General features: G+C 37.0%; 1 protein-coding gene across 2 annotated transcripts in view; it reads right to left on the bottom strand.

Annotated features, from left to right (window-relative positions):
• Positions 1-26719, bottom strand: part of CDK8 (cyclin dependent kinase 8) — a 122369-nt gene that overhangs the window by 52775 nt on the left and 42875 nt on the right. For both annotated transcript variants that reach the window (XM_002924212.4, XM_011231042.3), the window contains exon 2: positions 7194-7269. In XM_002924212.4, coding sequence (XP_002924258.1) covers positions 7194-7269 — 76 coding nt within the window. The remainder of the gene's footprint in view (positions 1-7193; positions 7270-26719) is intronic.

Below are 26719 nucleotides of genomic sequence, written 5' to 3'. Positions count from 1 at the left end.
ACTTAGACCAGTGAGAAAATAGGAAAGAAAACCTCTGATATTCTCAAAACAACACTGATTTCTAAATTAAAATTTTACGGCATGGCAAAAATAATAAATTCTGAATTTATGCCATGGGTATGATGACAGCTAAGTTGAAATTACTTCAACAGTATATAGGATATTATTCCGAAATTATTTCAATTATTTTGTTAAAGCTGTGGAAGCTTTCTTCAAATTCTTGCAAGTCGATAAAAACAAAATCAAAAACAAACCCTAAGGTGCCTAGATTCAAGATGTGAACTTTAAAAGTAGAGTCTAGAGCTTTTTACCTCTGCACCCCTAGCTCCCTTATTCCAACTACAAGGCTGCCTCTAGGAATACTGATAGTCCACTGAAGCACAGTTTGAAAATCACAAAGCTAAATGGATTCTAGCTCGCAAGAAATTCTGGAAATACAAACCACTTAAAATACAACGAGGATGAAGACAGGCAATGCTCATAACTTTAGGAGAAATGCTCGGAGTTCTTTCCTTCTTCCCTCCCTTTTATTAAGTACTTACTGAGCAAAGACTGTGTCATGCCTAACACGCACTGGTGAAGAAATGTGTTACAGTCTAGTGAAAATAGAAAACCAACAAAAAGAAATGCCTTATAATTTGTTATAAGTGCTATTAAAGAAAATAAACTGGGCTCCGACTGTAAGAGAATAAAGGAGATGAGTGGTGGGGAAACAGAACTTCTCAGAGGAAGATTTAATAAATGGAAGGGAAAAAGGACTGATGAGATGTGCCAAGAGATGGATTTTTTTCTTTTTAACTTTTTATTATAGAAACTTTTCAAACATAAATAAAAGAGAATAGTAAAACAGACCCCTGTGTATCATTATCCACTCTCAGCCTATCTCATTTTATCAGCATTCATACCCACTCCTCCCACCTCACCCTGGATTATTTTGAAAAAAATCCTAGATCTGATATAATTTCACCTGTAAATATTTCAGTATGGCTCTAAAATATAGGATCTTTTTTCTCTGACCACACGGAAATAAATTAGCAGTCAACAAATTTCTCAAAAGACTCACATGTTTAAAAAAACATTTTTATTAAGTTTTTAAATTATAATTCCAGTACAGTTAACATGCAGTGTTATATTAGTTTCAGGTGTACGATATAGTGATTCAACAATTCTATACACTACTCAGTGCTCATCATGGTAAGTGTACTCTTTAATCCCCGTCCCCTATTTTATCCATCTTCCACCCACCTCGCCTCTAGTAATCATTGGTTTGTTCCCTATAGTTAAAGAGTCTGTTTCTTGGTTTGACTCTTTTTTTTCCCTTTTGCTTGCTTGTTTTGTTTCTTAAATTCCACATGAGTAATATCATACGGTATTTGTCTTTCTAACTGACTTACTTCACTTAGCATTATACTCTCTAGCTCCAACCATGTTGTTCTAAAGGCAAGATTCTATTTTTTTTAATGGCTGAATATTTGTGTGTGTGTGTATGCACGCACACGTGCACACATGCACACACATGCCCATCTTCTCCATTCATCTATCGATGGACATTTGGGCTGCTTCCATAATTTGGATATCATAAATGATACTGCAATAAACAAAGGGGTGCATGTATCCCTTTGAATTTCTGGGGTAAACACCCAATATTGTGATTACTGTACAGTAGGGTAGTTCTATTTTTAACTTTTTGAGGAACCTCCATACTGTTTTCCACAGTGGCTGCACCAGTTTGTACTCATACCAAGAGTGCATCAGGATTCCTTTTTCTCTACATCCTCGCCAACAGTTGTTTCTTGTGCTTTTGATTTTGCCATTCTGACAGGTGTGAGGTGTTATCTCATTTAAGTTTTGATTTGCAGTTCCCTGATGATGAGTGATGCTGGGCATCTTTTTTGTGTCTGTTGGCTATCTGGATGTCTTCTTTGGAGAAATGTCTGTTCATGTCTTCTGCCCATTTTTTAACTGGGTTATTTGTTTTTTGGTTGTTGAGTTGTATAAGTTCTTTATATATTTTGGATACCAACCCTTTATCAGATATGTGATTTGCAAATATCTTTTTTCCATTAAGTAGGTTGCCTTTTGGTTTTGTTGACTGTTTCCTTCACTGTGCAAAACTTTTTATTTTGATGTAGTCCCAACAGATTACTCTGGCTTTCATATCCTTTGCCTCAGGAGACAGATCTAGAAAAATGATGCTATAGCCAACATCAGAGAAATTATTGCCTGTGTTCTCTTCAAAGATTTTTATGGTTTCAGGTCTCACATTTAGGTCTTTAATCCATTTTGAGTTTATTTTTGTAAATGGTGAAAGAAAGTGGTCGAGTTTCATTCTTTTGCATGTCCAGTTTAGCTGTCTAGTTTCCTCAACACCATTTATTGAAGTGACTGTCTTTTTTCCATTATATATCCATTCGTCCTTTGTCAAAGATTAACTGACTATATAATTATGGGTTCATTTCTAGGTTTTCTATTGCATTCCACACATGTTTAAAAATTAAACAATATATACATATATATGTATATATACACATACACACACACACACACACACACATATTTAAGATTTAATTAATTTGAGAGAGAGAGTGTGAGAGACAGTGAGTTGCGAGGAGAGGAGCAGAGGAAAAAGAACAAGCAGACTCTAGGCTGAGAATAGAGCCTGACGCAGGGTTCGATCTCAAAACCCCGAGATCATGATGTGAGCCCAAATCAAGAGTCAAACTTTTAACCGACTAAGCCACCCAGGCACCCCTAAAAATTAAACAATACATTTCTAAATAATCCATGAATAAAAGGAAAAAATCACAAAGAAAACTGAAAATATTCTGTACTAAATTATAATGAAAATATAATGCAACAAAACTTATGGAATGCAAGTAGAATACAGTTTGGAGGAAAATTTATAGTTTTAATTGCTTTTTAAAAAAGAATAATTTAAAATCAATGACCTAAGGCTTCAACCTAAGAAGATAAAAGAGAAATGTAAGCCAAAAGTGGAAGGAAAAACACAGTAAGAGCAAAGATCAATGATACAGACAGAAAACACAAATTACCAACCTACAATGAAATAGGACATCACCACAGGAACTACACAGAAAAGATAATGGAATATTATGAAGAACTTTGTGCTAATAAATTCAACAACCTAAACAAAATAGACAAATTAGATATAGACAAATTACAGGGGTGCCTAGGTGGCTTAGTCGTTTAAGCGTCTGCCTTAGGTCATGATCCCAGGGTCCTGGAATCCCGCCCCGCACTGGACTCTCTGCTCAGCAGGGAGCCTGCTTCTCCCTCTCTTTCTGCTTGCCAACTCTCCCTGCTTGTGTCCATGCGCCCTCTCTCTCTGTCAAATAAATAAATAAGATCTTAAAAAAAAAATAGACAAATTACATAAAAAATACAATATATCAAACACAAGATGAAAAATAAAATCTGAAGAGCTCTTTATCTCCTAAGTAAATAATATTGGTTGGTGAATTCTATCAAACATTTAAGGAAGAAAAACTAACAATCTTACAGAAACTGTCAGAATATGGGGGATGAAGAAAGGCTGCACGGTCTTGATACCAAAGACAAAGACATTACAGGAAAGATAATTATAGACCAACATCCTTCACTCATACACTTAAAACTCCTTAACAACTCATTAGTAAATCAAATCTAGCAATATGTAACCAAGCAGGGATTATTTCAAGAATGCAAAACTGGATAAACATTAGAAATCAATGTAGCCTACCAATGTGATAGAATAAAAGAGAACTATAAGGTCATTTCAGTACATGTAGAAAAAAAGCATCTGATAAAATTCGATACCACTTATGAAAAAAATAGAAGGAACTTCCTTAGTCTGACTGATGGCATCTATTAAAAAAAAAAAAAAACAAAACACCTATAGCTAGCATTTTACCTAACAGCGAAACACTGAAAACACTTTCCCCAAGATTGGGAACAAGTCAAAGATGTCCATCCTCATTACTCTTCGACATTATATGAAAGGCCCAAGCCAGAGGAATAAGAAAAGAAATAAAAATAAAAAGATGGAAAGAAGTAAAACAATTCTAAATTGCAGATGACATAATTATTTATGCAGAAAATCTGCATATATCATCAAAACCTATCATTGAATTTACATATATAATATACATAAAATGCACAATATTTTTAAAGTTCTATTTTTTCTTTTTAAAGTTCTAAGTATAGAAGCAAACAAAAGGGAAATAAAATTTTAAATTAAAATTTAAAAAATAATCCCATTTACAATAGTGCCAGAAAACATGAAATCCTCAGAAATGAATTTAATGGAAGGTGTGTAAAACCTCTACAACTAAAAACTACAAAACACTGTTGAGAAAATTAAAAAACTTTAAGAAACAGAAAGTATATCTTTTCAGATTCATGGTTAGAATGTGTCAATATTCCCTGAATTGATCCAAATCATAATCCCAACAGGCATATTTTAGAAACAAAAATTGACTAGCTGATCTAAAAATTTATATGATAATGCAAAGGACCTAAAATATTATAATCCTGAAACAGAAGAATAAGGCTGGTGGCCATATACAATCTTACTTCAAATCTTGCTATAAAGCTAGTGACCTGATATTGGCATAAGTATGGACAAACAGATGGAACAGAATAGAGCCCAGAAATAGTCCATACTCGGTCACTTAAGTTTTTACAAAGGTACCAAATACAATGAGGAAGAATCTTTTTTAAAAAATGATGTTACAACAACTGCACATTCATATGGGGTAAGGCAGGAAAGAAGCTCAAACCTTACATCACACCTATACAAACAAAAATGAATTAAGAATAACATAAACAAAAACATAAAACCAAAACTATACAGCTTTTAGAAGAAAACAGGAAAATTTCTTCACAATTAGTACGTAAAGATTCCTTCAGCCAGATACAGAAATCAAGTCATAAAAAAGGAAAAATTAGTAAATTTCATCAAAAATAAAAATTTCTGCTTACTTTAGGTTGGAGAACCATAATCAAATACATTAAAAATAAGTTTTTGCATTTCTTTCTATACTTAACTGCATTCTTTCTATACTTAACTGCATTTACAGTTATACATGAAAAATGTCTGCTTCTAAAATGGAGTTGTTTGTTTTTACAACATTTGTTGAAGTTTAATAAACAGAGAAAACCACATAAACCGTGAGTGCACAGCTCAGTGAGTTCTCACATAGTAAACCTCACATAACCAGACCCAGAGCAAGATCAAGAAACAGAACATTACTAGAATCCTGAAGGTTCCCTTGTCTCCCCTTTCTGTCACTCTCTGAACCCTCCAAAGGTAATCTCTATCATGACATCTAACATCACTAACCACAGTTTAATGGATTTTAATTCTTTAAAACTAACTAGAATATGTAGAACTGTAGATGTTGAAGAACTGACAGTTAAGGTACAGATATCCTTCCTCTAGATTCAAGAACATTAAAAATCTATCAGTTACTTGAAATATAACCTCCAACACGGCATACCTTTGGTTAAGAAAGAATGCCCTCCACCTCACCTCTACTCTTTCGTCATGGAGGTAATTCTTACGTGTCTTCCAAAACCTGCAACCTTCCTTGATTTTCTCGGTTAGATGTAGATAATTTTCTCTTTCTCCAAACACTTCTTTTTTTTTTTTTTTAAGATTTTATTTATTTATTCGACAGAGATAGAGACAGCCAGCGAGAGAGGGAACACAAGCAGGGGGAGTGGGAGAGGAAGAAGCAGGCTCATACCAGAGGAGCCTGATGTGGGGCTCGATCCCACAACGCCGGGATCATGCCCTGAGCCGAAGGCAGACACTTAACCACTGTGCCACCCAGGCGCCCCTCTCCAAACACTTCTATCATTGTGCTTGGTACTCTATTAATATAAGATTTATGAGTGTCTTTCCTTATCAGTGTGTAAATATTTAAGGCCAGGGACCCTCACTTGTTCTGTTTCTTTACTTTTACCTACTCTAGTTCCCATCAACATGACACACAACAAATGGCTGTTAACTGAAACCAGTGTCATAGAATCTGTTAAATGGGTAAAATTATTTAAATTAATATATCCAGGTCACAACAGCCTATTATCTGTAGATAGATACAAGGGCTAAATGCAACAAAGCAAAGATTATAATATATACTCTAGAATTTTTTTTTTTTTTTTAAAGATTTTATTTATTTATTTGACAGAGATAGAGACAGCTAGCGAGAGAGGGAACACAAGCAGGGGGAGTGGGAGAGGAAGAAGCAGGCTCATAGCAGAGGAGCCTGATGTGGGGCTCGATCCCATAACGCCGGGATCACGCCCTGAGCCGAAGGCAGATGCTTAACCGCTGTGCCACCCAGGCGCCCCTNATTTGACAGAGATAGAGACAGCTAGCGAGAGAGGGAACACAAGCAGGGGGAGTGGGAAAGGAAGAAGCAGGCTCATAGCAGAGGAGCCTGATGTGGGGCTCGAACCCATAACGCTGGGATCACGCCCTGAGCCAAAGGCAGACGCTTAACCACTGTGCCACCCAGGCGCCCCTAGAATATTTTGATTATAGCCAGAAAAGACAAATTTGGATCCATAGTGTTACAATAGTATGAAATGAAGTAAAATCTCATGGAAATAATACTCAGTTTAAATGTGTGAATAATTATTTAGTAATGCATTAACATGAATATTTTCCTTTGGAATCAAAATAAGATTCTAATACCATATGGAAGCTATGCTTCTGAAAGAAAACAGCACAAATTTACACATTTTCAAATGAACAGACAGATAAAATGAAAATCAAATAACACAATCTCATTTTTAAGTTCACGTAAGTAATGGCATCAATCTCATCTTATTAAAATAGAATTAATTTTAATTAATTCAAACAAATTTACTTTTATTGCACCCAATGAAATAATAATAACTGGTCCCTTAATATTTAGTGACATTTATTGGAAAAATATATATTTATATAAACAACTAAGATTGACTTACTCCCAAATAAATGAACTTATACAGATATTTTTTGCTAGAACTACATGCCACCTTTACTTCTTTTAGGAAACAAATGTATTTTTCTCAGATCATCAATATGAAAAATATTTACCAACTTTAAATTAATGTGTATGTGTGACAAATGCAATTCAGAGACGTACATAGTTGACACTCATAAGTCAATTGATAATAATGATTATAAAAAGAACTTCACTTACTGCTATTTCTCTACATGCCGACATAGAGATCCCAGTTCCTTCTATTTGTTTTAAAGCATAGTCTTTATCATCTTTCCTGTAAAAACAAAGTTATTTTAATATTTGGATAAAACTAAATTTATGTGCATTTTTAATAAAATATATAAGTCACATACTTAATACACTTTTGACACCTTTCACATGTAATCACATAGTATCATATAGGAAAAAGGTTTTAGATAATCTAGTTCAATCCCATTATTGATGAGGAAAGTTAGATTCAAAGTAATAAAAAGACTTGTCCAAGGCTCCATGGTTTGGAAAGACAAAGATTCAGAAATAGGTTCTTCCTGCTCTAATATGTATACATTTCCTTTCTATATATGCACGTGTGTGTGTGTGTACTGTACACTCATCACACATACATACACAACTTGCCTTTTAAAACCCTTTCAGATATTGATGGGTCAAAAAAAAGTAGGGCCAAAAAAATTTAGAAATGAATGTATCACTAAAGTACAAAATAGTGATAATTTCAAACAAGTTATAGTCCTCATATTCCCCAATACCTTTGAAGAGAGTCACTCAACATGTTTATTGTGCACTTACTATGTATTCAAAACTGTGCTCCCCGTACTGGGGATACAGCAGAGTTCCTTCTTCTATGGAGATGTGCATCTATTGGCCTAGACAGATAAATAACTAACACACCATGGTACAGCATGGTAAGTGCTATGATAGGGCAAGTGCAAACCGCAGAAGTTACTCACTGGTTACTCTGGTAGAGGACTTAAGCAAAAACTTCTCAAAAGAAACACCATTCAAAGAGGCCTAAACAGCAATTCTCAGACTTTTCTGACCAGGACCCCTTTACTCTCTTGGATATTACGGAAGACTCTCAAGAGTTTTTGTTTGTTGTATCTATCACTATTTACCCTATTGGATTTTTTAAATGGGAACTTTTAAAAACATAGAATGCAAAAAAGCATGTATCTGTTAGCCACCAGAACAATGAAATCATCACATTATGACATCTTTGGAAAAAACCCACTGTACACTCATGAGACAGTGAGAAAAGGAAATACCAATGACCCTTGAACAACATGGGCTTGAAATGCATGGTCCACTTATATGCAGATTTTTTTCAATAAATACAATACAGTACTTTAAGTGTATTTTGTGATTTTCCTTAACAACACTTTCTTTTTTCAAGCTTACTTTATTGTAAGAATATAGTATATAACACATGTAACTACAAAATAAGTATTAATCTACTGTTTATCTATAAGGCTATTAGTAGTTAAGTTCTTGGGGAAGTAAAAGTTATATGTGAATTTTAGACTGTGGTGACAGTGGTGGGCTATCCACGCCCACTCTCAACCCCCATGTTATTCAAGGGTCAACTGTAATATCATAGTACTACTATGAAAATAGTGTCGCCTTTACGGACCCTCTAAAAGGATTGTGGGGGTAACTAGCAGTTCCCAGATCAGACTTCAAGAACAGCTGGTGTGTGTGTGTGCGTGTGGCATTGAGTTAAGGGGGAAACACAATGTGAAGACAAATGAAACAAGAGAAAACCATTTGAGGGAGAACAGATACCGTAAACAATGGCGGATGAGGCTGATGACATTAAGTAGGAACCAGAACATAAAAGCCTTTTTACTCCAAGAATAACAGGAAACACTCCATTAAAGATTTCTTTAATAAGAAAATACCAATTAGGGATGCCTGGGTGGCTCAGTTGGTTAAGCATCTGCCTTCAGCTCAGGTCATGATCCCAGGGTCCTGGGATGGAGCCCCATGTTGGCCTCCCTGTTCAGTCGGGAGTCTGCGTCTCCCTCTCCCCGTGCTTGTGCTCTCTCCCTCACTCTCAAATAAATAAATAAAATCTTTAAAAAAAAAAAATATCAAGTCTGTTTTATTTGAAAAAAAAATTATCTTTGGCTGCCTTTTGAATGCTTAGGGGGAATAAATAAGAACAGGAGGCAGAGAAGCCAGTTAAAAAGTAAACAGTGTTAAAATTACTCAGGTGAGAAATAATGGTGGTGGCCACAGGATGGCGGTTGCCATTCAGGGTAGACAGACTGAAGTGATGTAAGGCAGAACCAACAGCACCTGGTTACTGAATATTGGACAAGAGGAGGAGTCAAAGAAAATGATTTCTGCCCTGGCAAGAGGTTAACAGCAATAATACAGACTGAAATAAAAAACAGCAGGAGGAAGAGATCTGAGGTAACAAGAAGATGATAGTTCTGTTTTCTGTAGGTTGAGTCTGCAGTACGTATGAGCCACCTAAGTGAAGATGGCAAGCTGAATAAACACGTCTAAAGCTCAAGAGAAAGCTGAAGACACCAATTTACTATAATCAGCATGTACACAGTAATTAAAGCCAGGAGAGCAAAGTGACATCAAAGAGAAGGACTGTCAAAAAAAAAAAAAAAAGATTTTGAGAGAGGGCAGAACAGTAAATAGTATCACAAGCTGTAAAGAAGGCTAGTAAGGTGAGGACAGAGAAGTGTCCACTGAATTGAGCAATGATGAAGTCACCAGAGTGTAAACTAGGCAAAAATAGTTGGAGTGATGTAGTGGCAGAGTGTGTACTGCAGAAGGCTGAGGAATGAATGGGGCATAAGCAAACTAAGAAAATAAGTGAGGTATTTCAAGGGGAAAAAGTACATTGGTAGCTGGAGTAATATACAAGGTTAAAGAATTATTACTTTTTTTAAGATGGAAAAGACTTGAATAGGTTAAGTACTGACAGAAAGAACCCAGAGTAAAGGAGCTGCTGATATAAGACAGAGAGGTGAAACTTTAGAGAGCAAAGGCTGAAATGCTGGGGAAAAATTAGATAAGGCTAGAAGGAGAAATACTTTTAGGGAGAGTTCTCATCATGATGGCTTTCATATTTTCCAGATGTTGGAAATTAGGTCATACACTAAAAGTAAGGGCAACAGTGGTAGAATTCAAGATCTGAATAGAGTGAAAGAAGGTTTGGTTGAATAAATGAGTAACTCCAGGGCACCTGGGTAGCACAGTCGTTAGGTGTCTGCCTTCGGCTCAGGGCATGATCCCAGCGTTCTGGGATCGAGCTCCACATCATGCTCCACTGATAGGAGCCTGCTTTTTCCTCTCCCACTCCCCCTGCTTGTGTTCCCTCTCTCGCTGGCTGTCTCTCTCTGTCAAATAAATAAATAAAATCTTAAAAAAAAATAAATAAATAAATAAAATAAACCCTTATAAAATCAATTCATTTAAGTTCATTTAATATTTTATTATCTTAAATTATTATTAAAATTTATATAGCTTTATCTTTGTGTTTTACAACATATTTACACCAAGTCCTTAGCTGTGGAAAAAAAATCCCAATTTTAACATTATTTTTCAGAAAAAAGACTTGTTTTACAACACTCAGCTTTATATTTTCCAGTAAAGTACCATGGGTACTCATTATTTTAAAAATACATTAAGTGTATCTATACTTAATGTTCACTAAGTCTGAATAATTTCTGAAAGACTTAAAAGAAAGAAGTTAAAGAGGGCGACACAAAAATAAAATGAAGTCGAGGGGCACCTGGGTGGCTCAGTCAGTTGAGCAACCGACTCTTGGTTTCAGCTCCAATCCTGATCTCAGAGTCATGAGAAGGAGCCCTGCGTAGGGGGCTCTGCACTCAGCAGAGTCTGCCTGAGATTCTCTCTCTCTCCCTCTGCCCCCCTCTCTCTCAAAATAAATAAATAAATATTTAAAATAAATAAATAAAATGAAGTCAGGGTCAGAATAAATCTATTAGACACTTTCACATGCATGGTACTGATTTACCCAGATGGCTAACCCAGGAGAGGTAAGAAATGGTTATATGTACTATTTGAGGATAGCATCTTAGATCTCAGCACTCTAAAGAGAAAGAGAGTGGTGGGGAAGAAAATAAATTAAATCAAAGGCTTATTCATTCACCTCCTTAACAATGACCCTGAATTTCCCTTATTTATAAATGGCCAAGTTGCTATATGTAAATGTTTTCTCAATGAACTGAAAAATTCTAATCTGCAGACAGTCCTCTCCCCCATCCCAAGTAATTATATGTCTTATATTTTATTAAAGTAAATGATGAGAAATAAAGGTGAAATGGAAGAATAAAAAAACTGAAGATGTTTGATTATCAAAAAGGCAACCTCCTCTTGAAAATCACTGAATATAATTACCATCATAATATAATAGTGCTTTGTAGTTTACAGAGCACATTTATTTATATATCCATCTACACAGTCATAGAAAAAAGGCACATTGGAAGGAAAAGGATTTGTTCCCTAGTTTCAGTCATGATCCAGTTGAAGTAGTCAGACTGTATAAATAAATAATTGCAATATAGTGTTCTAAGTGCTATAAATAGAGAGGATGATCAACTATAGCTTGAAGGACTGAAGCAAGATGAAAGAAAGCAGAAAGAGACGACCTAAGCAGAGATTCTTAAGACTTCAGAAGTTTGTCAGGAAAGGAGGGAGGGACTGGGGAGAGAAATCAGTAGTTAGAGCAGACATCCCAGAAAGCAGTAACAGCATGTACAAAAATACAGAAGCACAGGGAAGGTGTGACATGCTCAGAGAACAGTAGAGAGTAGCAGTAGCAGTTTAACAGCATGAAACACGCTGACAGCTCTGAGTATGGATGTGATTTTAGGAACAGGAAGAGGTAAGATGGGAGGGGGTCTTCTATGTCAGGTGTCTCCAAAGACGGGTATAGAATTTATGTGATGTGCTTCACTTCAGGGAGAGTAAAAAAACATACAAATATGAGAAGAAAATATTACATTAAAAATAATAAAGCTGAGGGAAAGTGTGTTATATGAGAAGACCAAAAAGAGGAGGATGGAACGATGATGAACACTTGCTTTTAACAGACAAGAGGATTAAGTCAATAATATAAAATGGCTGTAAAGGAGTAGTTAAAAAAATGAGCAGTGTTTTGGTAAAACAGAGTACTGACAACACATATGAAATTTCACTTCCCTCCTAAAACCCTACTAAAACTATGGTAAAGAAATATTTTAAAGATAAAAACTCATACAGATGAAAAATGGAGAGAAGGTAGCATAAAACTTTGGAAACTAGAAAGTAAGTGGACAAACACTAACTGATTGAGAGGATCTAAGAAAACTAAATCAGAAGCTGACAGTGAAGAAAGCTGAGAACCAATCAGATATACATGCAAAATCCTCCAAAAGCAGAGAACCGAGAGAACAAGATACCTCTGGAAGTAGAATCCGTTGGATGGAAGATAGAGTTCAAGAGATATTCTAGAAAATAGAACAATAAAATAAAGTAAGAGAAACGTGAAAGAAAAACAGAAAAATTAGACAACCAGTCCGTGAAATCCAATATACAAATAACCTGAAGTTCTAGAAAGAAAGAACAGAGAAAAGAGAAAAATAAAATTTATGAAGTAATTCAAGGAAACTTTCTAAACTGAATGACAGGATTCATTAAACTGAAAGGGTCCAATGAGTTCCCATAGACCCACATCAAGACACAATATTTAGATATTTCAGAAAAGTGGATAAGCAGATTTTACATGCTGCCAGTGGAGATAGGAAATGGGTCACTTAGAAAGGATCAATATTACTCAGCCATGAAAAAGAAGGAAATCCTGCCATTTGCGACAACATGGATGAACCTGAGGACATTAAGCTAAGTCAGAGAAACACAAATACTATACGAAACCACTTATATGTGGAATCCCAGAACTCATAAAAACAGAAAGTAGAATGGTGGTTACCAGGGGCCTGGCACACAGGGGAGACATTGTTTAAGGGTACAAACTTGGGACCAGTAGATAAAAACGTCCTGGAGACCCAATGAACAACATAGTGATTATAGACAACAACACTGCATTATAAACTTCAAAGTTACTTAGAGACTAGATCTTAATTTTTCCCACCAAAAAAAGAAATGATAATTATGTGACATGACAGAAGTGTTAGCTACACTATAGTGGTAATCGTATTGCAATATATAAATTTATCAGTCAACAAGTTGTACACCTTAAATTTACACAATGCTGTATGTGAATTATAGCTAAGTAAAACTAAATTTTAAAAAAGGATCAGGAACAGGATACCTGTGGACTTCTCAATAGCAGTTTTGGAAGCCAGAAGTTCTAGTCCAACTGCGCTACATAAAATCACGAAGTATTGATTATAAGTATCAATAGATGCGGTTTGGAGTTTAAGACTCTGTTCTAGAGAATTACACTGTCAGCAGCAATGACAGGAAAACATTATGGAGTAGTTGGCCAGATCAAGGAGCTTGAGCCAGAATATGAATCAATGCACTGCTTCCTTCGCGGAAAAAGTCATGCTTTAGGGGGAAAAAAAAGAAACAGCTAAACGAATCACTGTATTTAGTTATGTAGTAAAAACTGTGAATTACATAAAGTCTAATGTGTTAAACTGAAGATGTAATTATCTTTATTATGCAATAATTTGGAAGCAGATCATAAGCAACTGTCATTGCGTGCTGCAGTTTCATGATTACTGCAGGGAAAAGGTCTGGGAGGATGCTAGACTACAGCATGGAATCTTAGTGATTGTGCAAGACCACAAGCTGGCCTGGCCGAATGCTACAGAGATGTGCACTCAACCACCTAACTCGCTTTAGTGTGATAACTTAGGTATTTTTAATGATCTTAACATTTCCATTTTGGGAAAGAATGCTCTTAAATATATATCACTGGGCCTTAGCCGTATTTTAAATCATTTTTAATAAAATCTACTTTATTTATTTATTTATTTAAAATTTTATTTATTTGACAGAGAGACAGCCAGTTAGAGAGGGAACACAAGCAGGGGGAGTGGGAGAGAAAGCAGGCTCCCAGCGGAGCAGGAAGCCCGATGCAGGGCTCAATTCATGCAGCCCTGAGCCGAAGGCAGACGCTTAACGACTGAGCCACCCAGGCACCCCAAATCTACTTATTTAAAAAGATTAAAGGTCCTAATAATTATTATTCCTATAGCTATAGTATTTTCAAATATTGCTTAAAACTATTTTTACGTTTGGATACCATGACTAAAGCTCATGTATTATGATCATTTAAAATTCTTCTTGATTTTGTCTTTTGTGACTTAGGTCCCAAAATCAAAATAATAAAACTGATGTCTTTTAAACTTAAAATATCTTTGGATTTCCTATTTTGAAAACTCTGTTCTCTCCAAATTGATTTATCTGACAAATCAAAAGAGAAGTTCAATCTTTACAGATTAAATGCAAATAAAATATATTCATGTAACTATATATGTTTAATGATTTATATACTTTAAGTCGAGAAGAGGCAGACTCATCTTCCTCAAGAAATACTGGTACAATAACTGTTTCAATTTGATTTTTGTTTCTAGGTTTTAATAACCTTGTCAATCAGGAACAAGCATAGCACACTTGGTGGTAGAAATCAAGGAGCCCTGCAGATTGGTTAAAGTCCTCACTGTTCACAATAACATTCTAATTCCGTGGGTAATCATTGACTGAATCCTTATAAATTGTATTTATACAATTTGTGTATTATATATATATATGTCAATACAGAAGCCATCCTTTCCCATTCTAATAATTCTGGTTAACATAATAATTTTCCAGAGCTGTTCAATCTTATCTTCCCTTGTTAGATACGTAATCAGCTTTACATGCTCCCAGATTAGGTGACTGGCTATTTTTGCAGCATTGTTAGGGAAAGACTGCACTTGAACCCCCATGGAAATGACCTTGGCATATTCCGTTGACAACTAAAACAGCAGTAAAACTCCTTGGATGCACAGCTCTCAATTACAGTGACATAACACATCCTCAAATTACTGGAAGACAGTCCTAGCCAGAGACCTCAAATTGAGGATTCCTAAGAATCCTCCAGAAGATGATCCTTGAGAATGAGACAGCTCCCACGCAGGACCCACGGAACAAGATATAAATGGCCAGAACCAAAGACTGTCAGGCTAGATCTACATGCTCTCATCTCCAACCACTCCCCTACCCCCCCGCCGCCCACCCAACCTCTTTCCTTTTTTGCTGACTTAAATTTCTGAATTGTTAATAGACTAATAACAATACCCATAATATCGCTCTTTGTATCCCTAGTCTACTCCTTGTATGAATCCAATTCCTGGCTACGATTTGCCCATGATTTCACTAAAATACACGAACAAACTAATTACTGAGATTGTAGCCACCTTCTTTTGGGTGAAATTCAGCTCACTCTAGTTCCTGGGCAATCATACTCAACTACTAAGCAACTCCTGAAATACTAAACTCAAAATAGTAAACAGGACAGGCAACCCCTGTGATGTCAAACCTAGGAAAGTTTCCTTCTGTAACCAAAACCACACTTGGGACTTGGCTTTTTGCTTAGAAACAGATTATTACTTATCAATCTCTCTTAAATCATCTTCCCACAGTGTCATTTTTCTGAACACAACTCTACAATGAGTAAAGTTATTATAGTCATTGCATTTTGACTTCAAGAACCATATCTTGACATTAGTCACGTATAATCATTTTTCTTCTCCTTAATATTCATGGTCAGAGAAATAAGCAACACTAAAACCAGAAATTAATGCATAGTATTTTTCTCCCAAATGGTTGGTCTTTCCTGCTATTTCACATATCCACTAATTTATTTCTATTTGACCCCAAATATTTTTTTCTTAAAAGTAGTATTACATCAGGCATGTGAATATACCCAAACATTTCTTAAATGCTCAAATATTATACTCCAAGTATTACTATCAATAAGTATTCAAGACTGATGTTGTTAAGACACCCTAAAAATGTCTTTATCTCCCTTAATCTACATTCTACCTTATCAACAATACTCTATAATTGAAAAGAATGTTATGAATGCTCATTGTTGAACAAATAAACTGGATGGGACCTGAAGTCTTTACATTACAGCTTTCTCACATGCAGAGTCTTTATTCTATCATTAGCAACAAAGTATTAAACCTGAATTTATAAAGAAAAATCAGGCCACAAAATTTTTTCTACTTAAATTAATAGGTATCTACCCTCTCGCTCTTGCGTTCTATTTTTGTTTCCAGTATCTTTAAAGACTAATATTTAACATTATTTAATGGTTCTCATCTAAACTGTTGAAAATATAAAGGGTATCCCTCATGTACTATTATTACTAAACTAGTATAAACTAGCACAAACATTTTAGAAAGCAATCTGGAATAGTGATATTAAGTATGTGTATTTCCTACAAAAGCAATTCCTCTCCTGATTATGTACCAATGGAAAGGTTTCATATAGCTGCAAAAAGTGACACAGTCGTGGAAGCAAATAGAGGTATACTATGTGTGCATCACTGGGGACAGATAAGTAACACATGGTATACACATATATTAAGAATACATGGTATAAAGCAATGAACTGGGTCTATGTATGGTTAAGTAGAAACAGAAAATTTTTTAAAAGAATGAGATTTATACCAGAGTTTTTTACATAAAAACATAACCATACACAAGAAATATTTTCAGGGATTCAAGTATGTTATAAAGATATTTAGATTGGAATAGGGGCTGAAAGGATATATACTGAAAGAATAAGACTAGAAGCTGATTATAATGGGAAAAGAGAATGGGGCAGAGATGGGAGAATAGAAAATGAAGAAAAATACAGGGCCTTGCACAGACTGACAATGACAGCACATCATGTAGCAAGTAGTATTTTCAATTCAATTCTATGTACAAAATCCAAGAAATAACCAGTTAAATGGAACACCCCTACTCAAGTATGAAAACAGGATTTCCTAAAAGTCTGAGGAAAAAATTACAGTGGGAGAAGAGTTAAATTTGGTACATGCCAAAGACATGTAAAATTTATGAAAATTTCAACAGAATTACATAGATATTTGACAGTGTTAAACAATAAAATTTAAGATCTGACTAGACTAAACTACAGAAAGATCATGCATTAGCACACACCGGAAGGATCAAGACTGGAGGCAAGAAGGGTAAATTGGAAGCTATTGTCAAAAATCTAAAAGTCGAATAACAAGTGCCCAAACTAAAATTTTGCTATTTTTTTTTATTTATTTCATTTTATTTTTTAAAAGATTTTATTTATTCATTTTATTTTATTTTTTTTTAATGTTTTCTTATTACATTATGTTAGTCACCATATAGTACATCCCTGGTTTCTGATGCAAGGTTCGATGATTCATTAGTTGCGTATAACACCCAGTGCACCATGCAATATGTGCCCTCCTTACTACCCATCACCAGTCTATCCCATTCCCCCACCCCCCTCCCCTCTGAAGCCCTCAGTTTGTTTCTCAGAGTCCATAGTCTCCCATGCTTCATCCCCCTTCTGATTAATCCCCTTTCTTTACCCTTTCTTCCCCTACTGATCTTCCTAGTTCTTATCTTCCATAGATGAGAGAAATCATATGATAATTGTCTTTCTCTGCTTGACTTATTTCACTTAGCATTATCTCCTCCAGTGCCGTCCATGTTGCAGCAAATGTTGAGAATTCGTTCTTTCTGATAGCTGAGTAATATTCCATTGTATATATGGACCACAGCTTCTTAATCCAGTCATCTGTTGAAGGGCATCTCGGCTCCTTCCATGATTTGGCTATTGTGGACAATGCAGCTATGAACATTGGGGTGCATATGGCCCTTCTCTTTACTACGTCTGTATCTTTGGGGTAAACACCCAGTAGTGCAATGGCTGGGTCATAGGGTAGTTCAATTTTTAACTTTTTAAGGGACCTCCACACTGTTTTCCAGAGTGGCTGTACCAACTTGCATTCCCACCAACAATGTAGGAGGGATCCCCTTTCTCCACATCCTCTCCAACAATTGTTGTTTCTTGCCTTATCTATTTTTGCCATTCTAACTGGCGTAAGGTGGTATCTCAGTGTGGTTTTGATTTGAATTTCCCTGATGGCTAATGATTTTGAACATTTTTTCATGTGTCTGTTAGCCATTTGTATGTCTTCATTGGAAAAGTGTCTGTTCATATCTTCTGCCCATTTTATGATTTGTTTATTTGTTTCTCGTGTATTGAGTTTGAGAAGTTCTTTGTAGATCTTGGATACCAGTCCTTTATCTGTGGTGTCCTTTGCAAATATATTCTCCCATTCCGTGGGCTGTCTCTTAGTTTTTTTGACTGTTTCCTTGGCTGTGCAGAAGCTTTTTATTTTGATGAAGTCCCACATATTCATTTTATCTTTTGTTTCTCTTGCCTTTGGAGATGTGTCATGAAAAAGGTTGCTNTCCAGAGTGGCTGTACCAACTTGCATTCCCACCAACAATGTAGGAGGGATCCCCTTTCTCCACATCCTCTCCAACAATTGTTGTTTCTTGCCTTGTCTATCTTTGCCATTCTAACTGGCGTAAGGTGGTATCTCAGTGTGGTTTTGATTTGAATTTCCCTGATGGCTAATGATTTTGAACATTTTTTCATGTGTCTGTTAGCCATTTGTATGTCTTCATTGGAAAAGTGTCTGTTCATATCTTCTGCCCATTTTATGATTTGTTTATTTGTTTCTCGTGTATTGAGTTTGAGAAGTTCTTTGTAGATCTTGGATACCAGTCCTTTATCTGTGGTGTCCTTTGCAAATATATTCTCCCATTCCGTGGGCTGTCTCTTAGTTTTTTTGACTGTTTCCTTGGCTGTGCAGAAGCTCTTTATCCTGATAAAGTCCCATAAGTTCATTTTATCTTTTATTTCTCTTGCCTTTGGAGATGTGTCGTGAAAAAGGTTGCTCTGGCCGATGTCATAGAAGTTGTTGCCTATGTTGTCCTCCAGGATTTTGATGGATTCCTGTCTCCCATCGAGGTCTTTCATCCATTTGGAGTTCATCTTTGTGTATGGTGTGAGAGAGTGGTCAAGTTTCATTCCTTTGCATGTAGCTGTCCAATTTTCCCAGCACCATTTATTGAAGAGACTGTCTTTTTTCCACCGGATGTTTTTTCCTGCTTTATCAAAGATTAGTTGCCCAAAGAGCCGAGGGTCCATTTCTGGGTTCTCTATTCTGTTCCATTGGTCGATGTGTCTGTTTTTGTGCCAGTACCATGCTGTCTTTGTGATCACAGCTTTGTAGTACAGCTCGAAATCCGGCATTGTGATGCCCCCAGCTTTGTTTTTCCTTTTCAACAGTTCCTTGGAGATTCGGGGCCTTTTCTGGTTCCATACANTCGGTTCCATACAAATATAAGGACTATTTGTTCCAGTTCCTTGAAAAATGTCATCGGTATTTTGATCGGGATAGCATGGAAAGTGCAGATTGCTCTGGATAGCATGGACATTTTAACTATGTTAATTCTTCCAATCCATGAGCATGGAATATTTTTCCATCTTTTTATGTCTTCCTCAATATCTTTCAAAAGTGATCTATAGTTTCTAGCATATAGGTCCTTTACGTCTCTGGTTAAGTTAATTCCAAGGTAACGCATGGTTTTTGGTGTTATTGTAAATGGGATGGATTCCCTAATTTCTCTTTCTTCAGTCTCGTTATTCGTGTATAGAAATGCAACTGATTTCTGGGCATTGATTTTGTATCCTGCCACCTTACTGAATTGTTCTATAACTTCTAATAGTTTGGGAGTGGATTCCTTTGGGTTTTCCATATAGAGTATCATGTCATCTGCAAAGAGAGACAGTTTGACTTCTTCTTTGCCGATTTGGATACCTTTGATCCCTTTTTGTCCTGATAGCTGTTGCAAGGACTTCTAGTACTCTAGGTTGAATAATAGTGGCGAGAGTGGGCATCCTTGTCATGTTCCTGATCTTAAGGGAAAGGTTTCCAGCTTTTCCCCATTGAGAATAATGCTTGCAGTAGGCTTTTCATAGATGGCTTTTATGAGATTGAGAAATGTACCCTCTATTCCTACACTCTGAAGGGTTTTAATCAGGAAAGGATGCTGTATTTTGTCAAATGCTTTTTCTGCATCAATTGAGAGGATCATATGGTTCTTGAGTCTTTTCTTGTTGATATGATGTATCACATTGATTGATTTGCGAGTGTTGAACCATGCTTGCATCCCAGGTATGAATCCCACTTGGTCATGATGGATAATCCTTTTAATGTACTGTTGGATTCTATTAGCAAGGATCTTGTTGAGGATTTTGGCATCCATATTCATTAGAGAAATCGGTCTGTAATTCTCCTTTTTGAGGGGGTCTNTGTTGAGAATAATATTTGCTGTAGGGCTTTCATAGATGGCTTTTATTAGCTTGAGAAATGAACTCTCTATTCCTACACTCTGAAGGGTTTTAATCAGAAAAGGATGCTGTATTTTGTCAAATGCTTTTTCTGCATCAATTGAGAGGATCATATGGTTCTTGAGTCTTTTCTTGTTGATATGATGTATCACATTGATTGATTTGCGAGTGTTGAACCATGCTTGCATCCCAGGTATGAATCCCACTTGGTCATGATGGATAATCCTTTTAATGTACTGTTGGATTCTATTAGCAAGGATCTTGTTGAGGATTTTGGCATCCATATTCATTAGAGAAATCGGTCTGTAATTCTCCTTTTTGAGGGGGTCTTTGCCTGGTTTGGGGATCAAGGTAATATTAGCCTCATAGAATGAGTTTGGTAGCTTTCCTTCTGTTTCTATTTTTTGAAATAGCTTTAGGAGAATAGGTATTATTTCTTCTTTGAATGTTTGGTAGAATTCCCCAGGAAAACCGTCTGGGCCTGGAGTTTTATTATTTGGAAGGCTGTTTATCACTGACTCAATCTCTTCATGATTAATTGTCCTGTTTAAAAAATCAATTTCTTCCTGTTTCAGTCTTGGTAGTTTATAGGTTTCCAGGAAGGCCTCCATCTCTTCCAGATTGCTTAATTTATTGGCATAAAGCTGTTGATAAAAGTTTCTAATAATCCTTCCAATTCCACTGTTGTTGGTTGTGACCTCCCCTTTTTCATTCATAATTTTATTAATTTGGGTCCTTTCTCTATTCTTTTGGATAAGTCTTGACAGAGGTCAATGTTATTAATTCTCTCAAAGAACCAGCTTCTAGCTCTGTTGATCTGCTGTACTGTACTCCTGGTTTCTAATTCGTTGATTTCTGCTCTAATTTTGGTCAACTGCTTCCTCGTGAGTGAATAAGGCCTGTCCCTCTGTTGCTGTTCCAGCTTCTTGAGGTGAGAATATAAAAACTGCATTTTAGATTTTTCTATTCTTTTGAGTGAGGCTTGGATGGCTATGTATTTCCCCCTTAGGACTGCCTTTGCAGTATCCCATAGGTTTTGGACCGTTGTGTATTCATTCTCGTTGGTCTCCATAAATTGTTTAATTTGTTTTTTGATTTCCTGGTTTATCGAATCATTCCTGAGCAGGATGGTTCTTCATCTCCAAGTGTTTGAGTTTCTTCCAAATTTTTCTTTGTGGTTGAGTTCCACTTTCAAAGCGTTGTGGTCTGAGAAAATGCAGGGAATGATTTCAGTCTTTTGGTATCAGTTGAGACCTGTTTTGTGTCCCAGAACATGGTCTATTATTCAGAATGTTCCATGGACATTAGAATAGAATGAGTATTCTTTGGTTCTGGGGTGTAGTGTTCTATATATATCTATGACATCCAACTCGTCGAGTATGGCATTCAAAGCCTTTGATTCTTTTTTTTTTTTTTTAAAGATTTTTATTTATTTATTTGACAGAGATAGAGACAGCCAGCGAGATATTACTGTGTTCTTATCTATATGTCTCTTTATTTTGGTTAAGAGTTGGCTTGTGTATCTTGCTGCTCCCCTGTTGGGGGCATATATATTAATAATTGTCATATCCACTTGTTGAATACTTCCTTTAAGAATAATATAGTNCAAAGCTTTTGATTCTTTGCTTAGTTTTGCAAGAGTGTTCTATTTCTGATAGTGGGGTGTTGAGGTCCCCTACTATTAATGTATTTTTATCTATATGTCTCTTTATTCTGGTTAAGAGTTGGCTTGTGTATCTTGCTGCTCCCCTGTTGGGGGCATATATATTTATAATTGTCATATCCACTTGTTGGATACATCCTTTAAGAATAATATAGTGCCCTTCTGTATCTCTCTCTATGGCCTCTAGTTTAAAATCCAATCTATCTGATATGAGAATTGCTACCCCAGCTTTCTTTTGAGGTCCATTTGCGTGAAAGATGGTACTCCATCCCTTTACTGTCAGTCTGAATGTATCTTTGGGTTCAGAATGAGTCTCCTGTAGACAGCAAATGGATGGGTCATTTCTTTTTATCCAATCTGTAACCCTGTGGCGTTTTATGGTAGCATTCAGGCCATTTACGTTGAGACTGAGTATTGAGAGATATGATTTTTAATGATGCCATGTTGCCAGTAAAGTCTTTGTTTGTATCAGTTGTGACTTTCTGTTCTGTATCACTCTTGGGGCCTTTTTACCTTTATAGAACCCCCCCTTAATATCTCCTGTAGGGCTGGTTTCGTGGTTACGAAATTGGTTAATGACTGGCAATTCTGGAAGGTCTTTATTTCTCCATCAATTCTGAATGGCAGCCTTGCTGGATAAAGGATCCTTGGCTGCATGTTTTTCTCTGAAAGAGCTTTAAAAATGCCCCCCCAACCCTTTCTCTCATTCCAGGTCTCTGTAGACAGGTCTGACGTAATCCTGATACCTTTCCCTTGGTACGTGAGAAATTTCTTTGCCCTGGCTGCTTTAAATACTGTATCCTTGGATCTAATATTTGTGAATTGCACTATGATGTGACGTGGCATAGGTTTGTCGTGGTTGAGCTTGGGAGGGGTCCTCTCTGCCTCTTGGACACGAATGTTTGTTTCCCTCACTAGATTAGGGAAGTTTTCACCTACGATTTGTTCAAATATCTCTTCTAGACCTCTGTTTTTCTCCACCCCCTCGGGGATGCCGATGATTCTGACATTAGATCGTTTCATTGAGTCAGTAATCTCCCGTAACCTACATTCGTGGGCGTGGATTTTTTTAAGTCCAGCTTCTATTTTCGCTTTTTCTTCTACTAACCCATCCTCCAATTCGCTAATACGTTCCTCTGCCTCATGTACCCTGGCTGTCAGAGCCTCTAGTTTTGACTGCATTTGGCTCACAGAATTTTTAATTTCTGCCAGATTCACTCTCATTTCCGCCCTTAGAGATTCTATATTCTCATTAACATTTTCGTTAATACTTTTTTCAAGTCTACACATCATCTTGACCATTGTTACTCTGAATTCCATTTCTGATAATTTGGTTACATCCATATCCATTATTTCTGTGGCAGAGGCCCCAGACTCATTGTCTTTTCTTTGCTGGGGGGGCACTTCTCCTTCTCATCATTCTGATGAGGAGAGGTTGCGGGGTTGTCCAGAGCCCAAATTATTGACCAGGACCCAGGCCGTGTGCCCTGGTTTCATAGGGGTCTTAGGGATGTGGGTTTCTTGATTTTTCAGCCTGCCTTTGGGGGAGGGGCCTGCCACGGCAATACTCAGGCAACCCTGTTTGGGTAGAGTCTGTGTGTCTCCTGCAAGGCGGGATGGGGATGGGCACCCTGTGGGCCGGTGTTTCCAGGTTTTTGTTCTCTGGCAGCTTTCCCTGGCGGTTTGCTGTGCCTTTTCTGAGAGACAGAGCAGCAGTGGCCGAATCTCAGCCTCTGTCACAGAACAGAGGGGATCTCACTTCCAGGGCCAGAGTGTCTCTGTCCTTTGTGTTTCTAACACCGCCAGCCGCCAGCCACTGCCGCGCGCTCCCAGAGCTCCTGGTCTCAGTCGGCGTCCCAGCCCTCACTTCCAGGGCCAGAGTGTCTCTGTCCTTTGTGTTTCTAACACCGCCAGCCGCCAGCCACTGCCGCGCGCTCCCAGAGCTCCTGGTCTCAGTCTGGATCCAGTGAGCACACCGGAGTTCCGTGAGAAGTCTGGTGGTGCGCGCTCCCTGCTCATGGTCCCAGTCTGTTTTCTCGCGGGTGCAGTCCACGAGTACGCCCGCTCCCCCGTGCAGGTGGCTACCGCTTCCTGGCGCCCGAATGCGGCGGCTCCCTCCCCCTTCCGTTTATCTTCCTATATCTGTGCATGGTTTCACGGCTCCCCACTTTGTACCCTAATACTCAGCGCTGGAGATGTTCATTTGTAGAGATCCAGATGTATCTTCCTGCATCTCAGGCTGATTCCGTGGATGTTCAGGCTGGTCTGGTACCTATCCAACTCGACTCAGGGGACCAGCTGAAAAAGGGGTCCCCTACTCCACCACCATCTTAAGCCCTCCCCCAAATTTTGGTATTTCCAATACATAAATAAACCGGAGTGGAATTAGGGAGTGATAAACTCAGCTTGCTTAAGCAGAGTCCTAAATATAGGCACAGCACTTAACAGGAGTTAAAAACTGACAAGAAGAAACCTGCTTCTTCCCCTGTTTCCTTCCACCCACTGCTCCAACACCAATTACACTTAAGGTAGAATTGGACAGACTCTCATTGTAATTAGGTAAATATGTAACATCTTACCAGAAACAGAGGGTCACACATAGTAATGAAATATGCAGTGTATTTCAGAGTAGATGAAGGGTTAAGGGGAGGGCATCAGCTGCCAGCAAGTCTCTCCTCACAAGGCAGGGTCATTCCAGATTAGAGAAGCTTAAGTCCTGCAGCAATATTAACATTAACCTGTTACATTTGATACTTTCATAGCATTCTGTAAAAAATTACTCTATTGGCAGACTTATAAGCCCTGTGTTTTCCTAGTTCTTGAAGCAAATTCAGTGTTTTCTGAGGGGAGGAAGCAGAGTCCTGTCCCAGGACTGGGAACTATATACCTTTGCCTCCAACTTTCTAAAATATCAGAAAGCTCATTTCTTCACAAGTGAATATTCAATAAATACAACTTCCTGGTAGACAGAGAAGGAATGGGATCCTAGAAGAACATGGTAATATGTACCAAGCACTTTCCATAGCCAAGTACTATATTTAAGCATTTAAGATAAATTACAATGTTAAAGTTCATGCCCATATGCACTGGATTTATACAAAATATGTATTTTACACATATGTAGTTATGTATAGACAGCATGGCCACATGCTTTCTCTGCAGAAATATTTATGCACATATACATAAGCACCTTTCAGAGTACATATGTAAATATGCATACACAAATACATATACATACATATGTACACTTATTTATCTGCATATATACATAGAGATACACAGATATACACCTAAATACATATATACACACAAACGAAGAAGAAAATCATTTTTAGGACAATTAAGTTAATGACTACCCACAGTACTGTTTTGTTTTTTATTTTATTTTATTTTAATTTTTTTTTTATGTAAACTTCGATGATTCATTAGTTGCGTAAAACACCCAGTGCACCATGCGATACGCTTTTTTTTTTTTTTTTAAGATTTTATTAATTTGTCAGAGACAGAGAGAGAGCACAAGCAGGGAAAGCGGCAGGCAGAGGGAGAAGCAGGCTCCCCGCTGAGCAAGGAGTCCGATTGGGGACTTGATCCCAGGACCTTGGGATCATGACCTGAGCCAAATGTAGATGCTTTACCGACTGAGCCACCCAGGTGTCCGCACAGTACTGTTTTAACTCAGATAGTCATGAGAAGAATTTTATAGGCGACCAACGGAAAAAAAAGTATCAGTTACATAGTTTATACAGCTTATGACACAGATTGTCCTTCATGTGCACGTGCTGTTTAGTGACATCACGATGCATTATCACTATCCCATTTTACATAAAGTAAACAGAGAATCCGTAGTCACAAGGCTAGAAAGCAGCAAACTGGGACCTCAAAACCAGGCACTTTGATTCCGGAAAGCATCTTCAACCATATGCTACACTGGCTCTGTTCAGGAACTGGGACTACCAACTCTCTTACAAGTTGCTTCCAGGTAAAATACCCTTAGGCATTTTCACCACAGCAATATATGAGTCATTGCAAATGAACACATCTCCTCTACCTACCTAAGTTAATAAACAGATTATTTTTGCTTATCATTAACACATACACACAGATTCAAACTCCCTCCTAACAACTTATCTGGCAATGCATGGATAACAAGCTATCAGAAACTTTTCATTTAAAGCTGCTGTTATCATATAAACAAAAAGAGGACCAAAAGACCTTAGAACAAAAGACTACTAGAAGTTTCGAGTTTTACTTGAGGCATTCACAGATCTATGATCTTTTAATTACATAAAACCAAAAAAAGAGCAAAGAAGTAAAACTATTTAAATTGTGTAAAAAAGCTATGATTTAACAAATTATACACTTTGAATGATGTGAAGCCAAGACAAGACACAATAGACTATATAAAAAGGGGGAAATATCTTATGATTATCAGAACTACATGAATCACAAAATGTAAAGGTAGTGGGGAAAACCAATTTCTAACCAGTTCACAAAATGAGAGGTATAAACAAATTTCGATTATAATAAACTCTTCACATCTCCTACATGTTAGATAAGCTTTGCTACTACTAATAAATCAATCTTTTACACCTTTAAAGAGCTAAATAATTCTAAATGACACATGTAATACAAAATCATAGTTCATATCATTTTGTGAAATAATCTGTAT

Source organism: Ailuropoda melanoleuca, chromosome 7 (genome assembly GCF_002007445.2).
Source record: "Ailuropoda melanoleuca isolate Jingjing chromosome 7, ASM200744v2, whole genome shotgun sequence".
Taxonomy (NCBI): domain Eukaryota; kingdom Metazoa; phylum Chordata; class Mammalia; order Carnivora; family Ursidae; genus Ailuropoda; species Ailuropoda melanoleuca.
This window is presented reverse-complemented; position numbering and strand designations above follow the sequence as displayed.